This window comes from Anas acuta, chromosome Z, assembly GCF_963932015.1.
Source record: "Anas acuta chromosome Z, bAnaAcu1.1, whole genome shotgun sequence".
Classification (NCBI taxonomy): Eukaryota; Metazoa; Chordata; class Aves; order Anseriformes; family Anatidae; genus Anas; species Anas acuta.
The window spans coordinates 37,666,161-37,683,583 of record NC_089017.1 but is presented as its reverse complement, the minus strand read 5'-3'; the positions used below and the strand labels follow the sequence as shown (position 1 = coordinate 37,683,583).

Here is a 17,423-nt window from a genome sequence, read left to right as displayed (position 1 = left end):
TCTGTTTGTTTCATTTACTTGGTGACGTGCTGCTAGACAACTGCCATATTCTCCGCTAGTAGTGACTACATTTCTGTGCTAACTGAGACAGGGAAATCTGTTACTTGTCTCACAGGGCTCCCAAGCACCTCAGGTCCACTTGGTACGGCGTATCACAAAAGCAAATAAAGTGTCAAAAAAATGCAAGTGGTCTGTATTTAAACCAGGTAAGTACAATTCTGCTGAGCTCTGTCCCCTGCAGCTGTGCTGCTGTTGGTACACACTAGTTGCTGACCGTGTAAGAGCCAGCTTGGAGAGGTGTATTTTGCATTGCAGTCGTCACTGTTCCTGTAATACTGAGAACCCTTGGGAAGCTTGGTCCTCTCCATGTGGTTCTGAGAGCAGAGCGAAAAATGCTCTGACACCAGTAAACTTTGACCTGCTGCCTAAAACCTGAGTTCGTCATTGGTTCAGCTCCCTCCTTGTTTCTTTTCTAGATGGAGAAAGGCGTGCTGGGGAGACAGGAGGCAAAGGTAAAATATACGCCATAGAAAGAACAGATTCCTTCTCCATTGTAGGTAGGAAAATCTGTTGCCTCAAAGTCAGTCCACATGTGTGGGCAAACATCACACATCTACAGAGCTCACATGCTGCAGGATGGTAAGACAAGAAGTGTTCCTCTGTTATTAATGAGTGGGCACCCACAACTGGTGTCTCAGCCAATAATGACCATCTTCTTTAACTTGTGCCTGCTGAGGTTCATAACCTGTTTCAGGTACTTACTGGTTGGCTTCACTGTTCACTACATAATCTGAAGCGTTTATCTTTTACAAGAAGCATGTATGTACAGCTCTTCTTTTATGTTCCACATTTAAGGGTTTTGCATATGTATTAGCTGGCAGTAGTGAGCATTAGGTACTTCCCATTTGCTTGTGGCTGTCTGTATTTCCTGCTGCTACCAGTCCAGAAAGCCAAAGGACAAGTTTACCTGAGTAGTGGTGCTTATGCTTTTTTTTTTTTTTTTTTTTTTAGCAGATTTTCCAAAGATCGTTATGTTCACGCAGAACTATTTACGGAATATGGAAGTTTACAGGTCAACAAGGATAGCAAGGCAAAATGAGTGGAGCACCCCTCGTGTGCAGCCATTAGCACTCGTTGTGGGATTTCAGTCACACCCCATATTACACCGTCTGCTTTTCATTTCACACTGAGAAAGGATGCACTCCTTTTTCAACACAGAGCCGATCCCCATTCCAAGACTTGTCAGGTTTGGTGCCTGGTTCCTACACAGCCTACAAGGTTTGGAAATATGCACACATCTTTTTATGATGGCGAACACAATTAGCGGAGCTACCGGGTGATGTGTTTTCTTTCCCACTTGCACAACAAATGGGATGAGACAGTTCCTCCCTAATGGACCGGTCTTTTTCCCCGAGGAGACAAGTTTCCGAGACTCGCGCTCTTAAGCGAACTTGCATTACGCTCTCCATCTCCTGACAGCACACCCGCCTCGCTTGGCCATCCCTGCTTTACCTCCCCCTCCCCAGGCACACACACGCTTCCCTGGGACACCCGGAGCCCCACGGGGCGGGCAGGCTGCTCGGGGGGATGAGCATCTGAGCATCTGGGGGGGACCCTCCCGGGGGGGCCCCAGACCTCGGGGGACACCGCGGCGGGGAAGGGGGGGGGGGGTCACTTTTTCCCCCAACCTGCCGTCACCGACGGGACCGAGAGGGCGGGCAGGGGGGGTTCGGAGGGGAGCGGACCCCCCTCGTCCCGGGGGCGGTGGCAGCAGGGGGATGCTGCGGCCGGCGAGAGGAGCGCAGCCTGACGCAGCGGCGGCCCCGGCCGCGGCGGGCGGGCGGATGGCGGGGGGCGGCGGCGGCCGCGGGGCGCCGCGGGGCTGAGGGGCGGTGCCGAGCCGTGCCGAGCCGTGCCGAGCCGTGCCGTGCCGTGCCGTGTCGCGCCGTGCCGCGGTCGGCCGGGCGCCGCTGCAGGCTGGCCCCCTGCGGCTGCCTGCGGGGCGGCGGCGGCGGCGGCGGGCGGGCGGCCGGGATGATCCGGTTCCGGAGCTCCAGCATCAGGTCGCTGAGCCCGGAGATGAAATGCACCGTGCGGCTGCTGGACGACTCCGAGATCTCCTGCCACATCCAGGTGCCGGCGGGGAGAGGCAGGAGAAGGGCGGCACGGCGCGGCGCGCCTCGGGTCGGATCCGATCGCATCGCATCGGGGGCGCAGGGCCCGGGCGCGGCACCGGCACCGGCAGCTCCTCGCCCCCCGCACCTGGGGCTGGGGCTGGGGCTGGGGCTGCTCCTGTCTTGGTCTTGCTCTTGGCTGGAGCCCGCCCAAGCGAGGAGGGGGAACGGGGATGGCGGCGCCCCGGGGGTTCCTCTGGGGAGGGGTCCGGAGAGCAGCGCCCGGCTCGGGGGGCGAGGCCCGCGGCGTGGGGCGGGGGCGAGCGGAGCCCGGCGGGCAGCACCATGATCCCACAGCCCCCAGCTCCCGGTGAGACGCTGGCGGTAACTCCAGCCCACTCCAGAGGGCTTTCGGTGCCAAGAGCTGTGCGCGGGGAGGCAACTTTGCTGTGGTCCCCGATACTAACCCGGGGTGCCCCCCGGTCCCCGCGGGGAATAAGGGTGAAGGGGGCAGAGGCGAGCAGCCGGTGGGGTTCAGGGGGTGGGCAGCGTTTGTGGCGTGCGGGTGTTTTGCCTGTGCCGGGCAGGCTCTTGTCGAGACCCAAACTCCGGTAGGAACCAGGCTGCGCTGATCGGAGCTTCGGGGGCATCAGCAGGGGCACCGAGGTGAGCTTGGTGGCCAGGTGAGGAACCACGAGTGGTCCTCTGCAGAGTTGTTCAGCACTCGCAGCTGGTCTCCCTTGCTCTTTTTTCCCCCGTGGTAGGATGAGACACCCACTGCTTTAAGCCACACCGGCAGTCTTGTACAAAGACCAACTGCATCTGAAAAATAAAGTGCTGTGAGACGCAAGCTACCTTTCCGCTTGAACCAAGTTCCTTATTTTGTTAGTTTTGGTGGGGCCATTTAAAGGCAGTGACACTCAGTCAGTACAGAGCCTGGAAGTCACAGGAAATAACTGAAACATCTTGTACCCATATCACGGTAATGCTCTCGCTAATGAATAGCGTGGTTATGAGATCATGGCTTTTAATGTGTAAGAAGCAGAATGGCCTTCAGAGTCCTTTCTCGGAGCCTAATGCAAACTTCACATAACTTCTCTGGTATCTTCAAAAATTAATCCATTTAAAGTAAGGACATGAGATGGTGTGAAGCATTACAGCTCTGGAGATTTAAAGTGCTCAACAGACTTGCTTGTGCTAAAGAGTATGCCCTTTTGATGCCCACGGGGTACAAAAACCCAACCATTACATTACATTTTCTGTTGTGCAAGGTGAGGTAGTGAGCTCAGAGCTGGTTGAGTTGTGCTGCATTGTTGTGGCCCATTCCACCTCTAAGGCATGCGGAGGAACTGTGTTCTGTGCTACAGTTCAACATGTCTCAACTGTTCTGGTTCTAAGGATAACCTTGAAAATCCAATTCTATTATCAACTAACTCATCTAGAACTGTATTTCTTGAATCAGCACTCCAAAAATAAATAAAAGGTGGGAATGATGCATTTTTTTTCCTGCGACTTTCAGCTGAAATTCCAGCATGGAAATACAGATCAAGATATTAGGAAGTACTCTGTTCTTGGCCACTTTGACAGAAACACCCAACTTAAATGAGGACAATTCCTCGTTCTGAGTTACATTTTGCTCTTTTCCCTTGCTTCAAACTGCCTAATCCTACGTACAGGTCACTACCCCTTACGTATATACAGAGGAGATATAACTTAGCTGTACTATTTATTTATCCTCTAATACATGTGTAACTGTTGAGACACTAGACATTAATAAACCCCAAACCACTTTTTAACTTTAGGCTCTTGAACAGATCTGTATTTGAACTTTGTAATACAGATAATACTTGCTAGGAGCTTTCACAATACTACAGTTTTATAAGTGATAAAAAAAAAAAAAAAGTTGTGAGTTTGTTGTACATATGCATTATTGATGCGTGCATATTCAGTGGGACAAAATAGCCCAGATGATGTGCTGCTGGGTTAGCAGCAGAGATGCCAGGGTTGTGCCAGCTGGAACATGTTGGACAGCTGTGTTTTGGTCATTAAGAGGATAAGAAAGCCTAATTCTACAACACTGCGAAATGCCAACAGAGTCTCTTAAGGACGCAGGTTGCAGTAAAGAACAGTGAAATTCTGGCTGTGCGTTTTCAGGGGGAACAGAGGGGAAACAGGCAGAGAGTCTGAGTGGTTCTATATGTAGCTGATGGCATGCTGTGTGTTAGCCCTCGTAGTTTTGCCAGCTCCTGCTTTTTCATTTATATCTTTCCAGTAGTTGGCTTGCACACATGGTAGCCAGCACCACCCCAGTACTGAGGTGTCTGCTAATTACAAACTTTGTGGTTGCGCTGTTGATCTCAGACCCTGCAAAACATGCAGTCAGTTTCTGGGCTAAAATGTTGTGAGGTAGCACTGGGAAGAGCAGACAAGAGATGTGTTCAGGCGCAGCAGCATATATATGTGTATCTATACTTTTGCTATGTAAATTTCATAGAGCTTAGGTAGGAACATAAATTACAGTTTTATTTTTAATATTAAAGTTATTCCAAAGCAGTGCTTCAGCTACACAGGAGGCTGACAGTTCCAGCTTATGGAAACTGCATTTTGCAGCCAGCAGTCCAGTGACAGCATGCGGGGTGGTGTGGGGAGAATCAGAGATGAATCACGCGTTTGCAGGCTCCGGCCAACTAGTTACCGAGCTGCGCGACTGCCATGTAGGTCACCAAGTCGCCCAAGGCTAGGTTCCCTGCTCAGGGGTCGGGATTCAGCATGTCGTCCTCTTCATCTGAGAGACTTCATGACTGCAAATTAGCTGATGTGGTGACAGGCACAGTGATGGGTTGAGGCCCGAGGGACGCTAAACTAATTCCTGTGGTGACTATTTTCCCTGTGTCTTTTGCTTGTTTGTGAAGCTTCCCTGGGACCTGTGCGTTGCACAGTCTTACAGCAGCACTAGGGTGAAGTTGTAGCGGCATGACTGAAATAGAGAGGTTATGAAAAACCGCCCAGAGGGCCAGCGGTCACTGTCTGTCCCTGTTTGCAGAAAGGAGAGCTGACCTTCTCGTGCAGACTGCCTGATGCAGCACAGAACCAAGGCCTGAAGGAGAGCAGTGGGGGAAGTAGGTCTTCAGAGGTACTGGAAGTGTGACTGGAGCAGCGGGAAGACCTCCTTTCTGGAGGTACTAGTGAGAGACTTATTTTCTGAGTCACTGAGATAACAAACACTTCACTCTTTTTGCAGGCTTAATGCAAAAACTTCATGCATCTACTTAACCTTTTGCTGACAGTAACCTAAATATTGCTAATAGTAAGGATTTTTTATTTTTATTTTTAATTTATTTTTATTTTATTTGTTTTTCCTCCTGGCTTATTCTGCACATTCTTGTGCTTATGTAGTGAGTAAAGCCAGCTGTCAGGGTTCTGTTATGGTAGCATGTTTGTTATTAAATAAGTGAGCACACCCCACCTTTGGTGGTTCCACTTGTGTGCTTGATGTAAGGTGTGGGCTTAAGTATACCACATTTAATTGAAGAGTCTCTCGAGCATGCTACTAGTGTTTTGTTATTTTTTTTTTTTTTTAAGCTATGAGTAAGCATGTATTAGGAACCACTACAGCTCTAAATTTATTTCTCTGTAAGAAGTTAAAAAAAAAAAGTCCCTATCAAGAAAAATGTGACATTTAATATGTTGTTCAGTTTTTAATTTAATAAAAGTTCTACATGACTCCTTGAGCTGTTCAGTTCCAGCTTTACTAAACTGGAAATGAGGTTGGTGTGAATGAGCTTTTCTCTCTGCTGGAGCTTATTAATGGCAACAGTAGTGAACTTTGCTTTCTCTGTGTTTGTTTGTAGAAATACTGTATGGCTAGATCTCCCTGTGCAGCAGTCAGCCCATATGTAAAATCATTGCATTGTTGTGGAGCCTTTATAGTGTCAGAGGCTTTGCTTTGTAAGAACTTCCGCAAACAAAAATCTGTATAGATATCCCCCAAGATATCATCTGGCTGCACTACTTTTTATTTTTATTTTTATTTTTCCTTTAAAACCCATCCAAATGACTATTCACTGTCATTTAGAAGAACAAACTTGAAGTTCTGGATGTGTCCCACTTTTGAGCAGGAGGGAGACATAATTTTAAGAAGCTGGTGTAGAAATCAGGAAGAAAACAAGTGGAGCAAAGCTTCGGTTTACTTGTTGTCTGTTCTTAGCCCTTAGGTGGAGAAGGCTGAAAAGGGTCATTACTTCTGCCAAGGATGATCCAGTAGCATAAGATGGCCTTGCACTTTCTTACTCCTAATGCAGGATCAGCTGCTGTGCAGTGTGAGTGCTGCTGCTTGTAGTTTGGCTAGTAGTGCACACTGTTCTCTCTGGCTCTTTTTGTAACACATTGAAAAACAGAATATTAAGTTCTTGCTTAATATTTTCTTCTTTGTCTGTATCTTGCCAACAGATGATAAGTTTAATAGAAATCTGTTAACCAAAGAATTCTTTTTAAAATTCCCATCCCTCAATAAAGCGTAGAAAACAATGTAACATGCTGAAGCAGGCTGTGCAGTAGAAGAGCAGTGTCCATAGGGAAAAGAATCTCACTGTGAAGATGTGCTGAATATGTTGATGATTTGGGAAAATAAGTAGAAGAGGGAAGCATGCGTGCAAAATGAATGAAGCAGAGGGGCCAGAGATGAGAACAAGGCAAAGAACCATGGCAGTAGGAAGCGAGAGGTTAAGGGATTATGCAGACAGCAGGCAGGAGATTTAGTGAATTTATATTTATCCTGTAAGCGATGTCAGAGCCGTAACAAGCAAGCGCCTTGAGCTGCGGGGATGATGCTGGAACGGTTCAAAATAGTAAGACGAGATAAGGAAGGGGATGCAAGCGAGGAGGGATCCTGTGCCATGTTTTCTTGATCTATTTTAAAAGACGCACACTAGGGCTTGTATTCTTAACTTTGTGCTGGATCCTCTAATTGTACGATCGCAACAGGTACACATGGCGAGAGGTGCAGGTGAAAAGCCTGCCTAATTAAGCTAAGACTGTGGGTTAAACCTACCTCTGTTGTCATTTCATGTGTTTGATTATATCTGCAGTAATGTGTTTTCTTTTCAGTAGCACTTACAGATGTGCTCTCAGCTTCTTCCAGGGCTGGAAGTGAAACAGTGAGTGGAAGGTGTTACTAGAAAGTTACTAGGGTGTTATGAGCTCTTACTTATAAATGAAGTAATTAGCTTATCTGGATGGATTTTGATAAGTGTTTGTGAAGCTCAGTGGTATCTTAGCAGTGCTTGCTGTATCCCAGGTAGGGGAGAGGCACATATCTATGTGTAATGCTAATGTGTTGCTACCACTTCACAAACTCTCCTGTTCTCTTTTAATCATTTTTGAATGAAAATATTTAAATTTTTAGCTTATGCAGGACTTTATCCAATACATACTAAGCTACAGCTGAATTGCTTCTGTGTTGGATAAAGTTTGCTAACAATGCCGAATTAGTTTTATTTCCACACTCTGTGTTGTTAAATTTTTAACAAAGTCTGAAAATCCCGTATTGGTAAGAGTGCTCTCACTTTTCATTTTACTTATTTCCTGTAGATTGTAGTTGGTGTCTTCCTTTGAATTTTTGTTGCTAGTATAAAAAGATGGGCTACTTACCCATGTGCTTAAGGACTGGCCTGATCCAACGCTGAAGAACATCCGTTTTAGTAAACACAGTGTAGTCCAATATTTCAATGTATTGGCATTTCAAGGTATTGGTAGGGCCTGGTGCTACAATGTGGGAGGAAAAGTATGAAAAAAGCAGGTATCTGTACATGAAGTAGGTAGTTAACAGTGTGAAGCTAAAAGGGTAGTTATTCATTGAAAATGTTGGTATAATCTTTTCATTTTTGCCCACCTTTCTCTTTTTCTTTATAGATTTGAAACAAAATTGTTATGTTCTTTGTTGCCATGCATATTTGGGCACTGGCTGAACAGTAGGAGGGGAGCGGTAAGAATAACAAAAGGCAACCGGAAAATGGATAATGCAGTGCAGGACAGCTTACCTCTCCAAACTTCAAATTGTTGGTTTGTTGGAGAGTGTCTCCTGTGAGACGCAGGTTGCTTTCTGCTTGCGTGAACTCAGATGCTCATTTGTCTTGACCGTGTTTTTGGCAACCCCTTAAAGAGAGTTAGCCTTCTTGCACTTTGAGATGCCCTCATCTGTCTAAGCATCTTTAGTGCCTTGATACAGACCTAATATATGAAGTAGCTGAGAAGTGATCGTTTGTCAGAATCATTTGGCCCAAGATTAGAGCTCAAGTGAATCACTGTTAATGAAGTAACCATGTTTTCACTTTTTACTTGATTTGCCTAGATTGAATTTTCTGTAAAATGCATGAATGGTTCAACAAAATACATCAGTGTCCCTGAAATTATCTTTAAAAAAAAAAAAGAGATTTGTGCTTTTTCTGTGGGAAGGACATTTAGGGAGATCTGGATTTTGCTTGTATGGGTGTTGCTTATCCTCTGGAACTGACAGTATATAAAAAGCATAAGATTACACATTTAGAGAATGGGAGAAATGGTAGCTGATTTTACTGTTCCACCTCAAAAAAGTCAGCTGGATTGGGAAGATGGGTGGTTGTTTCTTTCTCTGATAAAATGCTATTTTCTGTAGTAAAGGTCTCCGTCCTTTTGGGTATTTTGGTTCATTAAATCAAACATACTGGAAATGGCTTTTTTTAATGATCTCTCTCTCTCTCTCTCTTTTTTTTTTTTTTTTTTTCTCCCCCCCCCCCCCCCCACCCCTCTTTTTCTTTTATTGCCCCTCCCCCCTTTTCACCAGCCTCTGGTGTGGATAATATCAACCTGTTGGCAAGGTTCATAACATCCGGATAATCTTTCTCTCCTTTTCTTGTTAAAGTTAAGCTGTCACCAGATGAGTTCTGTGTCTTTCTGTGCTACATACGGAAAATATCTCCTCATAGTGCTTCCTTTAGCTAAAGCTGCCTGTCTGCTCCTTCATTGCTTGTTTGCTTAATATGCCTCATTTTTCTCTCTAATCTTGCTTTCTTAGTGCCCTTTTCTAGACCTTGCAAATTATCTTTTTGTCCAGATTGGCTTACCTTCTTGTTATTCTGTTTTAATTCTTTGTCCAGTAATGAAAACTCATTTGTAATAATTCCATAGCAATTAAACTAATACTAAATCTTTTTCTTTCTGGCATAAAAATGAAAAAAATCATACAAACATTCTTTCTTTCTCTCCTCCACTTTCAGTTTATTTTATTCTTTCCAGCTACAAGCACTCAGCTCATAAAAAGCATTCCTGATTTCCTCTTTTCAGGGTTTAATACTTTGATTTTGATGGAGGTGAATGAATAATCAGCTCTTGCTGTTTCAGTCTTCTGTCAAGGTAGATGCTGTTATCCAGTTCACAGTTAACTATTTCAGTAGCAGGCCAAGTGTGAGAAGCAATCACTCTATTCATGGTTGCTCTTTGTGGGAGTTACTGAGTAACTTGATAAAGAAGAACCCAGGGACGAAGAGTGTACGTCAATATTCTACTAATGTTACATTTAGAGGAAATAATTGCCCTGGGTGAAAGTATAGCTGGAAACTTGAGATAAAATGGATCATACAAATATGTGTAATGGTAAGCATATTTCTCAAGGTTGCTCACAGCCAGAAACGAGAAGATATGAGCTATATCCAATGACTTATTTTTCAGCAGAAAGGTTCATGAATACAAGTAATTTCTAAAGCTGCAAGAACTGGAAATCTGGCTATTCAAGACTGTTACAATTCAAAACTTAAGTAAGTCTTAAGTGGCAACAAAATGATTACTCTTTAAAAGCTTTCTTTGGAAAAATGTTAAATGAGTCAACATCTTCATTAAAAGCACTTGTTATTTCTCCCTTATTTACTTAAACTTTAGAAGAAGTAAACAATCTGGACTGAAGACATTCTTTGTTCCTCCCAAACATATGGTCTCACAAGTATGTTTTTCCCATAGCAACTCTCTTTGGAAGAGAATTATGCTTCAAAAAAAAAAAAAAAAATCTAGATTTGCACCTCTCTCTTTTTGGGTTGATGTTGTAACATACAAGCTTACTATGCAAGTGCATGTGTTGCAAACATGACTTTTGTATTTCCGACAAATCTGCGTAAAACCTTTTTTATTCAGTCAGTCCATATGCCCTCATTTTGGTTGGTCTTTCATGCAACTGCAACAGAAGCAAGTAAGAAAGGGGATTGAAAAAAAATCCCCCTACCTCCCCAAGCCCAAATACTGTCAGCCTAATTTGAGCAGGCTTTAATAACTTAAGTCTAAGGAGCCTAAAAAGCGGGCAATTTCAGTATTAATAGTGAAATTCTATGGAAATTGATGCATTAAGGCTGTATTGGTACATGCATGTTGTTTCCAGGCATGGAGGCTATTGAAATGCTGTTGTCTCTGGAGGCTGCATGTGAACTGCCTTTTGGGAGTGGTTCCTGGGCCATTCTATCTGCCAGGCGCTGCCTGGGAATCTGTCAGGATAAATGTTCAGTGGCACAGGGCACACTGCGCTCAGACAGTGGTCCTAATGGCATGGGTGGTGGATTTCAACACTCCAGAATGCTTGATGTGTTTTAGAATAGATGCAATTTTCGCTCTCAAAAAAACAGACAAACGAACAACAACAAAAAAAGATGTTATGAATGATTGAAGATATATTTTGTAGCTCTGATATTGATTTTGTGAAATGTCAACTGTGTTCATAACACTGTCATTCTAAATGGGAAATCTGAAGTATTGTGCACAACATCATAAAATAGTTGGTGGTAGCTAAACTAGGAGCAGTGCTGGTTTTGGTAAGTGCTTACAAAATCACTGTGTTAGGTTCTGCAGCTGTAATCTTGGATATGGACCTGCAGTCTCTCCTGGAATGGCAGAATGATTATGATAATGATGATTATTATTTATTAATATTATCTTTGCAAGATCTGAACAACAGGGTCTAATACAAAAGTACTTTCCAGAATCAGGAGATTAGAACCTCAGGTTGTGATGTTCTATTATTTATTTGTTATTTTTACTGGCACAACTCCAAACTCTGTAATGGAGCAAAAAATGAGACATGGCTATTTCTTAGAAAAGTAATTGCAAAAATGCAGATGATGCCACTCTACAGAGATACCAATTTCTTTAGGCTTTTCAGATTATAGTGCAGCCCATCCTTCATTTCTGCTCTGTAGCTTTAAAATTGTAAAATAAAGATAAATACTTCATCAGGAGAGTGATGGTTACTCTTGCATTAGATGGGGCAGTTACTCAGGGTGTGAGTTAAGATCTGAAGCTGTGTGCTATCAGCCTGAACTCAAGTGACTCCACTGATTTACCTTGAGACACTCAGTGTGCCAGTAAGTGCAGTGCACTGACTCTGCTTTCTCCTGTTCATGTGAATTTTCTTTAGCTCTATCCTGCAAAAAGAAGAGAAATAACAGAGGCTTTTACAGACGGTGCTGTGAATGATTCAGTGCGCAGACTGAGCCATTCACACAAAATTACTCCAGCAGCTTGCTGTGCTTCAGTCAGTTGCTAGGTGCAGAACCAGAGAGGCTTTTCTGTTTTGACTGGAGAATCCACTCACATTGCCAGGATTTCCGGATTAGTTTTCTCATACGGTCTGACAGTTTGTACTTTACAGCCACCAGAACTGGGAAGGCTGGAGTGGGAGTCATTGGTCCCCAAACCAAAAACTCCTGCAGGCCAGTATGCCTTAAAGCAGGCAGGGTGGCACGTCTAAGGGAAAAAATGAACAGTAATTGACACAGTTTAAGGACAATCTGTTGCCTGCTTGGTGTATCTGGTTATTTTTTTGTGTGTGGATTATGTGCACCAATTAGTAATCTTCATCCGGTAGTTTGTTGTGAATCAGAGGCTGGTTTGCATCTTGCCCAGAAGAGTTTATGTTGTAATTTCAAGGAAAACGCAATAAGGGAATGCATAATTAGCCTTGTGATGATGAGGCTGCACAAAGTAATTTGTGTAGTTGTCCCAAATTTGACTTAAGCTGGGGGGGTGGGGTGGGGGTGGAAGGAATACTACCATTGGAGAAGAAATTCTGACTTGGATGCTGATTTGTATGGGGCAAAGATCAAGAATGTAGAGATTTCAACACTGTGGAGAAGATGTCAGTATTCACTGTGCTTTCCCAGTGCTTGTACATGATTTTTGTGTTAGTCTCTTAGGTGCACTTTCTGGTGAAGAAAAGTGTTCCTAAATTCATGATCCCAACTGACAAGGTAATTTTTACTGTTCTAATTAATTTCTTCCTCATTGCTAACTCTGTTTGTTTCGAGGTAAGAAGTGAGCGGGGTTGTGGTTAGGGTTGTGTAAATTCCCTGCCATCTCTCCGCTGTGCAGAGGCTATTGCCATTTGTGAATTTAGCAGGAAGCACAAACAGATGGAAATGTTAGATGTAATTCTGCCCTGTACACTCACTGGTTTTAATGTCTGCTCCTGCCTTTCAGCAATTTGTAGCTTACTGTCTTCTTCACCACAGAGGAAGATATCAATACCACGCCTAAACCCGGAACCCTGCAATACCCTTCTAAGACTGTCATCCAACCCACCAACTAGCAATTCTCTTCCTTCAGTCCTCTGGAAAGTTTCTACTCCTTTCCACAGTGCCATGGTGCTTGTATTCATGTTATTTTTTTTTTTTTTTTTTAAGTGGGGCAACATGCTGGTAGATGCCCAACAGAAATCTGTTAATAAATGTCATGGTTTCCTGGTTTGCTGATTCCTGTGATTATTTGATTATTTCACAGAGAAAGTTCAAAGAGTTTTTATAGATTTATGCTAATAATTACTTACATTTGTCTCATTGAATTTTTTTCCCCAGGATGCCTTTTTGGTTCATCATTTTGATGGTGATCTAGAGTTAGTCACTGAGTAGTAATTACCAGAAGTAGTACTTTTTGATGTTCAATGTTTTTAAGATTTTTTTTTTAAAGTAATGTGACATAGTTTATTGACACAGTGAACTATCTTGACTCCTTTCTCACAGTGTTACTACACTTGGCCACATATCATCTACACCTGGTACTGTGCATGTGTGTGTGTTGTATACCTCCTATAACTTACCTGTAATGGTCTGTGCAGTTTTAAGTCTTTTACAGTCTTCATTGTACAGTATTTCATTGTTTGTGTCTTTGTTTTGCCAACTATGACTTAAAACAGTCAGGTTTTCTAACAATGAGGTCTTACATTAGGTATGACAGTTTCTTTACTTTTTAGTCATTAACTAATTTATTCTTACCAGTTTAATTTCTTTTTATCAATGTAAAAAATCTTTTATTTCCATGGTCTGCGAGCCTGACCCCTCTCATCTCACATTGCATTTTTTTCAATGCTACCCGAAGCCTTAATAAATTTTATGTATTTTTTAAATTGCAGTCAGCACTTTTGGTCTTTAAAGTACATATTTTTCCCCATTCTTTGCATTTCAACTGTTATGTGTTATGTATTTCAGGAATTCTGGAAATATTTCTATATCAAGAAGTTTTTGTTTCTGTTTTTTTTTTTTTTTTTTTTTTTCCATAACATCAGAAAACACAGATAATTTTTGAAAACTAAAGCTGCCTTCCTTTCTAGAATAAATTTCCTGTTAAAACTCTTAGCACTACTGACATGCTTTTCGGTATGAATATTCACATCTTTTAATTTTTTGTGTGTGTGTGCTAAAATTTATTTAGACATCCTGTCTTGTTTACAGAAAATTATGTATAGTTTTCTGTCACAGGCTGATAAATAGTGGATATCATATGCCCTGAAAAATTAGATACAAACTGAATGTTTTTGTATTTATAGCTCTAACATCTGTCATTTTAAGTGCTTTTTCACTCTGTGAATATTTATGCTATTGTTGCTTTGTGCTTGGAGATATTGTAATCCAAAAACTGCAAGGGAGTTGTATTTCCTTCTCAGTTTTTCCATACATAGCTGATATTCTGAGCAAAGATGACTTTTTGCTTTATTTGATGGGTTCCTGTTAAGTTGCTTTTGATATTTCTGGGTAACAGTATATTTTGTAGATCAGGAAATAAAAAGGAAGATGCAGATATGGATTTTGGTGCTTTTCCCTTTCCTCCTACCACCCATGCTTGTGGAGCCCTTGGTCAGTGCGCGTGCGCTGATTTCTAATGGTGAGTCTGATGTCCTCCTCCTGCTTAGAAAAGTGGACAATGAAAACAGCACCAGGCACAAGGGGCAGGGACAACTGCACCTTGTTGTCCCTTTGCTTGCTTATCTCAGCAGTGGGTGCATCCTGTGTCTGACCTGGGAGCAGAGCAGTGGCACACACACCAAAGGGCACATGTGTGGCAGCCTGGCGGCAGGGTCAGGAAGAGAGAGACACAGCCTTGCTTTCTCCTAGGATGTTGCAACTGGTCCCTCTGATGGGTCTTGGTTTATGGAGGTTGATGGCAGGTGCAGAGTGTGGTGTTGTACAATGTTGGTTTTTTTTGGTCTTTAACAGAAGAAATAGTCCACCTTACCCTTTTTCTCAGTGAAGGAAATCTTCACTTTCTTTTCAGCAGAACTTCTTTTTTCTGTTCACTGCACCAAAGTGATCTTTCCCCCTTTTCTAGTTTCTATGTTTTTTTTTTTTTCTCTCTCTCTCTCTCTCTTTTTTTTTTTTTTTTTTTTTTTTTTTTTTTTTTTAAATAAGCAGGTTGCATATAAATATATAAATCTTTTTTGAAATTCCTAATTTGCTGAGTTGACATCAGTTAGAGAAGACGAGAAGAGCTATGCTCACTGTGAACCTGCAGAGCTGGTTTGCGTCCTACATGTTTGGCACCTCTCTGAGAGGTACAGACGGAATTGCATTTCCTAACCTATTGTTGTTTCCTCTGTCTCCAGAGGATTCATGGCTTACGTAGAAACCAAAATGTTTGCTTGAGGAAGATGATGAGTGTTTTATCCTGAAGGCGAATGATGAGGAAAGGTTATGAATCCACAGGGAAGTGAGTTTAATGAATTCTGTTTTCCTATTGTGTCCATACAGATTTGATATTGCTTTGTAATTAAAATTGGATCTGCTTCTGCAGAATGATTTTTTTCTCATTTTGAACTATGTAGCCTTTCCTATGCATTTCTGAAATAGAACAGCTAAATATATGCTCAAAAAAAGGAGAAAAAAAAAAAAAGGAAAAAAGAAAAAGGGAAGGCACTCTGTCATCCCAGAGGAGTACTGGGATTCCTCCAGTAGTATTTCTTTGCAGAAATATCATGAGATGAGTTTCTAGCCAAGAGAGAGAGATTTTTGCCTTATGAACAAGATAATTGTATATTTCTGTTCAAAGTAAACATCATCCTGACACATTTTATGACCGCAAGATATTTTATGTGCTCACTGGAATAAACAACACACAGGGATGTCTCAGACATTTAGTCAATGGATAATGCTGTGCCTGCTTTTATGCATCTTTCTACTTAATCAGAGATCAAAACTGAACTCCAGCACTTGAGGGCATGTGGGGAGGGTTTTTGACACTCTGGAGGAAAGTGAGTCTGTGAAGCCTTAATGATTGCTTCTTCATCTATGCAGATTTGCCTTAACTGGTGCTAAATCTGCTGTAATATTGATAACATTCCTCACCTAATTAATGTCCCAAACATAACGGAGTGTATGCTGGTAGTGTACTTTAGTTCTCGATGCAGGGAGAACACAAATGGTAAAGATTGCATATAAAGATGTAAGCTATGACTACAAATTTGACATGCCTTCTGTTAAGTGAATGAAAAGTATTTTAATCTCTAATTTTTGTACATCGGGCCATTCCATGGCTTAGCTGGCATAAGAAATTTTATTAAACGGATTCTGGAACAGTTCCCTGTCAGGGAGGCAATTAATTAAATGTTGCGAGCTATATTGCTGAAGAAGTATGTTGAGTGACTGACTGTCTTTATTGCCAACAGAGTATGAAAATTCATGGAGGTGAAAGTTGCCTTTTGCTTTTCATCCATCCTGGTCTGTGTGGTTTGGAGATTTGACAAAGAGTCTAGCAGCTCGAACACAAGCAGCATGAATGCATAACCAGAAAGGACTGGGTAGCCATCGTGTTCGGGTTTGCTGGTTTATGATACGGACTGAAATTTAACTGAACTGGGGTTGTGAGGAATTGTGGTTGTAGTCAGGGTTGCTCCTAAGAAGTGGGCTGGCTCACGCAGCCTAGTCCTTCTGAAAAATAAGAGCAGAAGTGAACAGAAAAGCTTCTTTCCATGACATTTTATAGTCTTGGTGAGACAATTATTTTTCTAATGTCTATTTCTACTGTTCCTATAGGGCACGCTAGAAAGTGTAGATCTAGATTTTAAGGATAAAAGTTGCTGTAGGGTCTGTGGTGGAAGCTGTTAAATGTACAGCCACCTGTGAAGTGGCTGTAGTGGAATCTGTTTAATTTGGAGCTCCTTAAAAGCTTTGCAGCAATGACTGCAAATTTTCCCAATCTGGGATAGAAACACTCATGCTCCCCTGTCTGTACTAGATATATTAATGTGGGAATATCAACCCTAAAGTTTGCAAGAAGCATTTAGTGCCTCAGATGACTCTGTGGGTGGTGTCCTCCTCCTAGCAGGAGTCATCTGCTTCAGGGTGAATGAGAATGGGCCTTGCAGTCTGTAGCAGTGGTGTGGAGACACAAATTAACCTTTCGTTTTGTTGTCTGCCTTGTGAGCCTCTCCTGCTTTGCAGAGAGGAGTGACTGAGCCTGCATTGATCATGGTGTAGCTGTGACATTCCTTCCTCATCTGTGGGGTCACTGCGTCCCTCCGCAGTGCCCAGGGGAGGAGTGGCCATACAGGCCATCTCCACACTGGCACTACTCCAGGTCTGGAGGGAATTAATTGATGAATGTCTTTCTCTGCTGGGTGGGGTACATTTCATCATGTCCTGGAGGGTGCCGCAGCCTGTAGCTTTGCCATGTCTTGTGATTGTCATAAGAAGAGGTATGGGCTCATCCATGGCACTGCTTACTGCCAGGCCTCAGGTACCTCAGGTGGTTTGAATCATTATGTTTGCTGTAGATGAGACAGCTGTTCAGGAGTACAAATAGAGAGCCCATCACAGGAAACTCTCAAAATTTAGCAAAGAGGAAGTCACACCAAATGTCTTTTGGAAGATTTGTTGAAGGCAGAATCATGTTTCTTTCAGAACCCATTGTTCCACAGTGCTAGCATTGCTACAGATTTTTAGTGGACCCCTTTCTGTTTTCTTGCTAAAGGAACTGATACATATTCTCCTCCCTGACAGGAATTTGTTTCTCTTTAGCATATTACCATTT

General features: G+C 42.8%; 1 protein-coding gene across 2 annotated transcripts in view; it reads left to right on the top strand.

Moving 5' to 3' along the window:
* Nucleotides 1-1,917: 1,917 nt before the first annotated feature.
* FRMD3 (FERM domain containing 3) overlaps nt 1,918-17,423 on the top strand; it is a 149,356-nt gene continuing 133,850 nt past the window's right edge. Inside the window, exon 1 of one of the 2 annotated variants that reach the window (XM_068666857.1) lies at nt 1,918-2,133. In XM_068666857.1, coding sequence (XP_068522958.1) covers nt 2,035-2,133 — 99 coding nt within the window. In that variant the 5' untranslated portion in view covers nt 1,918-2,034. The remainder of the gene's footprint in view (nt 2,134-17,423) is intronic. The other variant, XM_068666858.1, reaches the window with a different exon arrangement.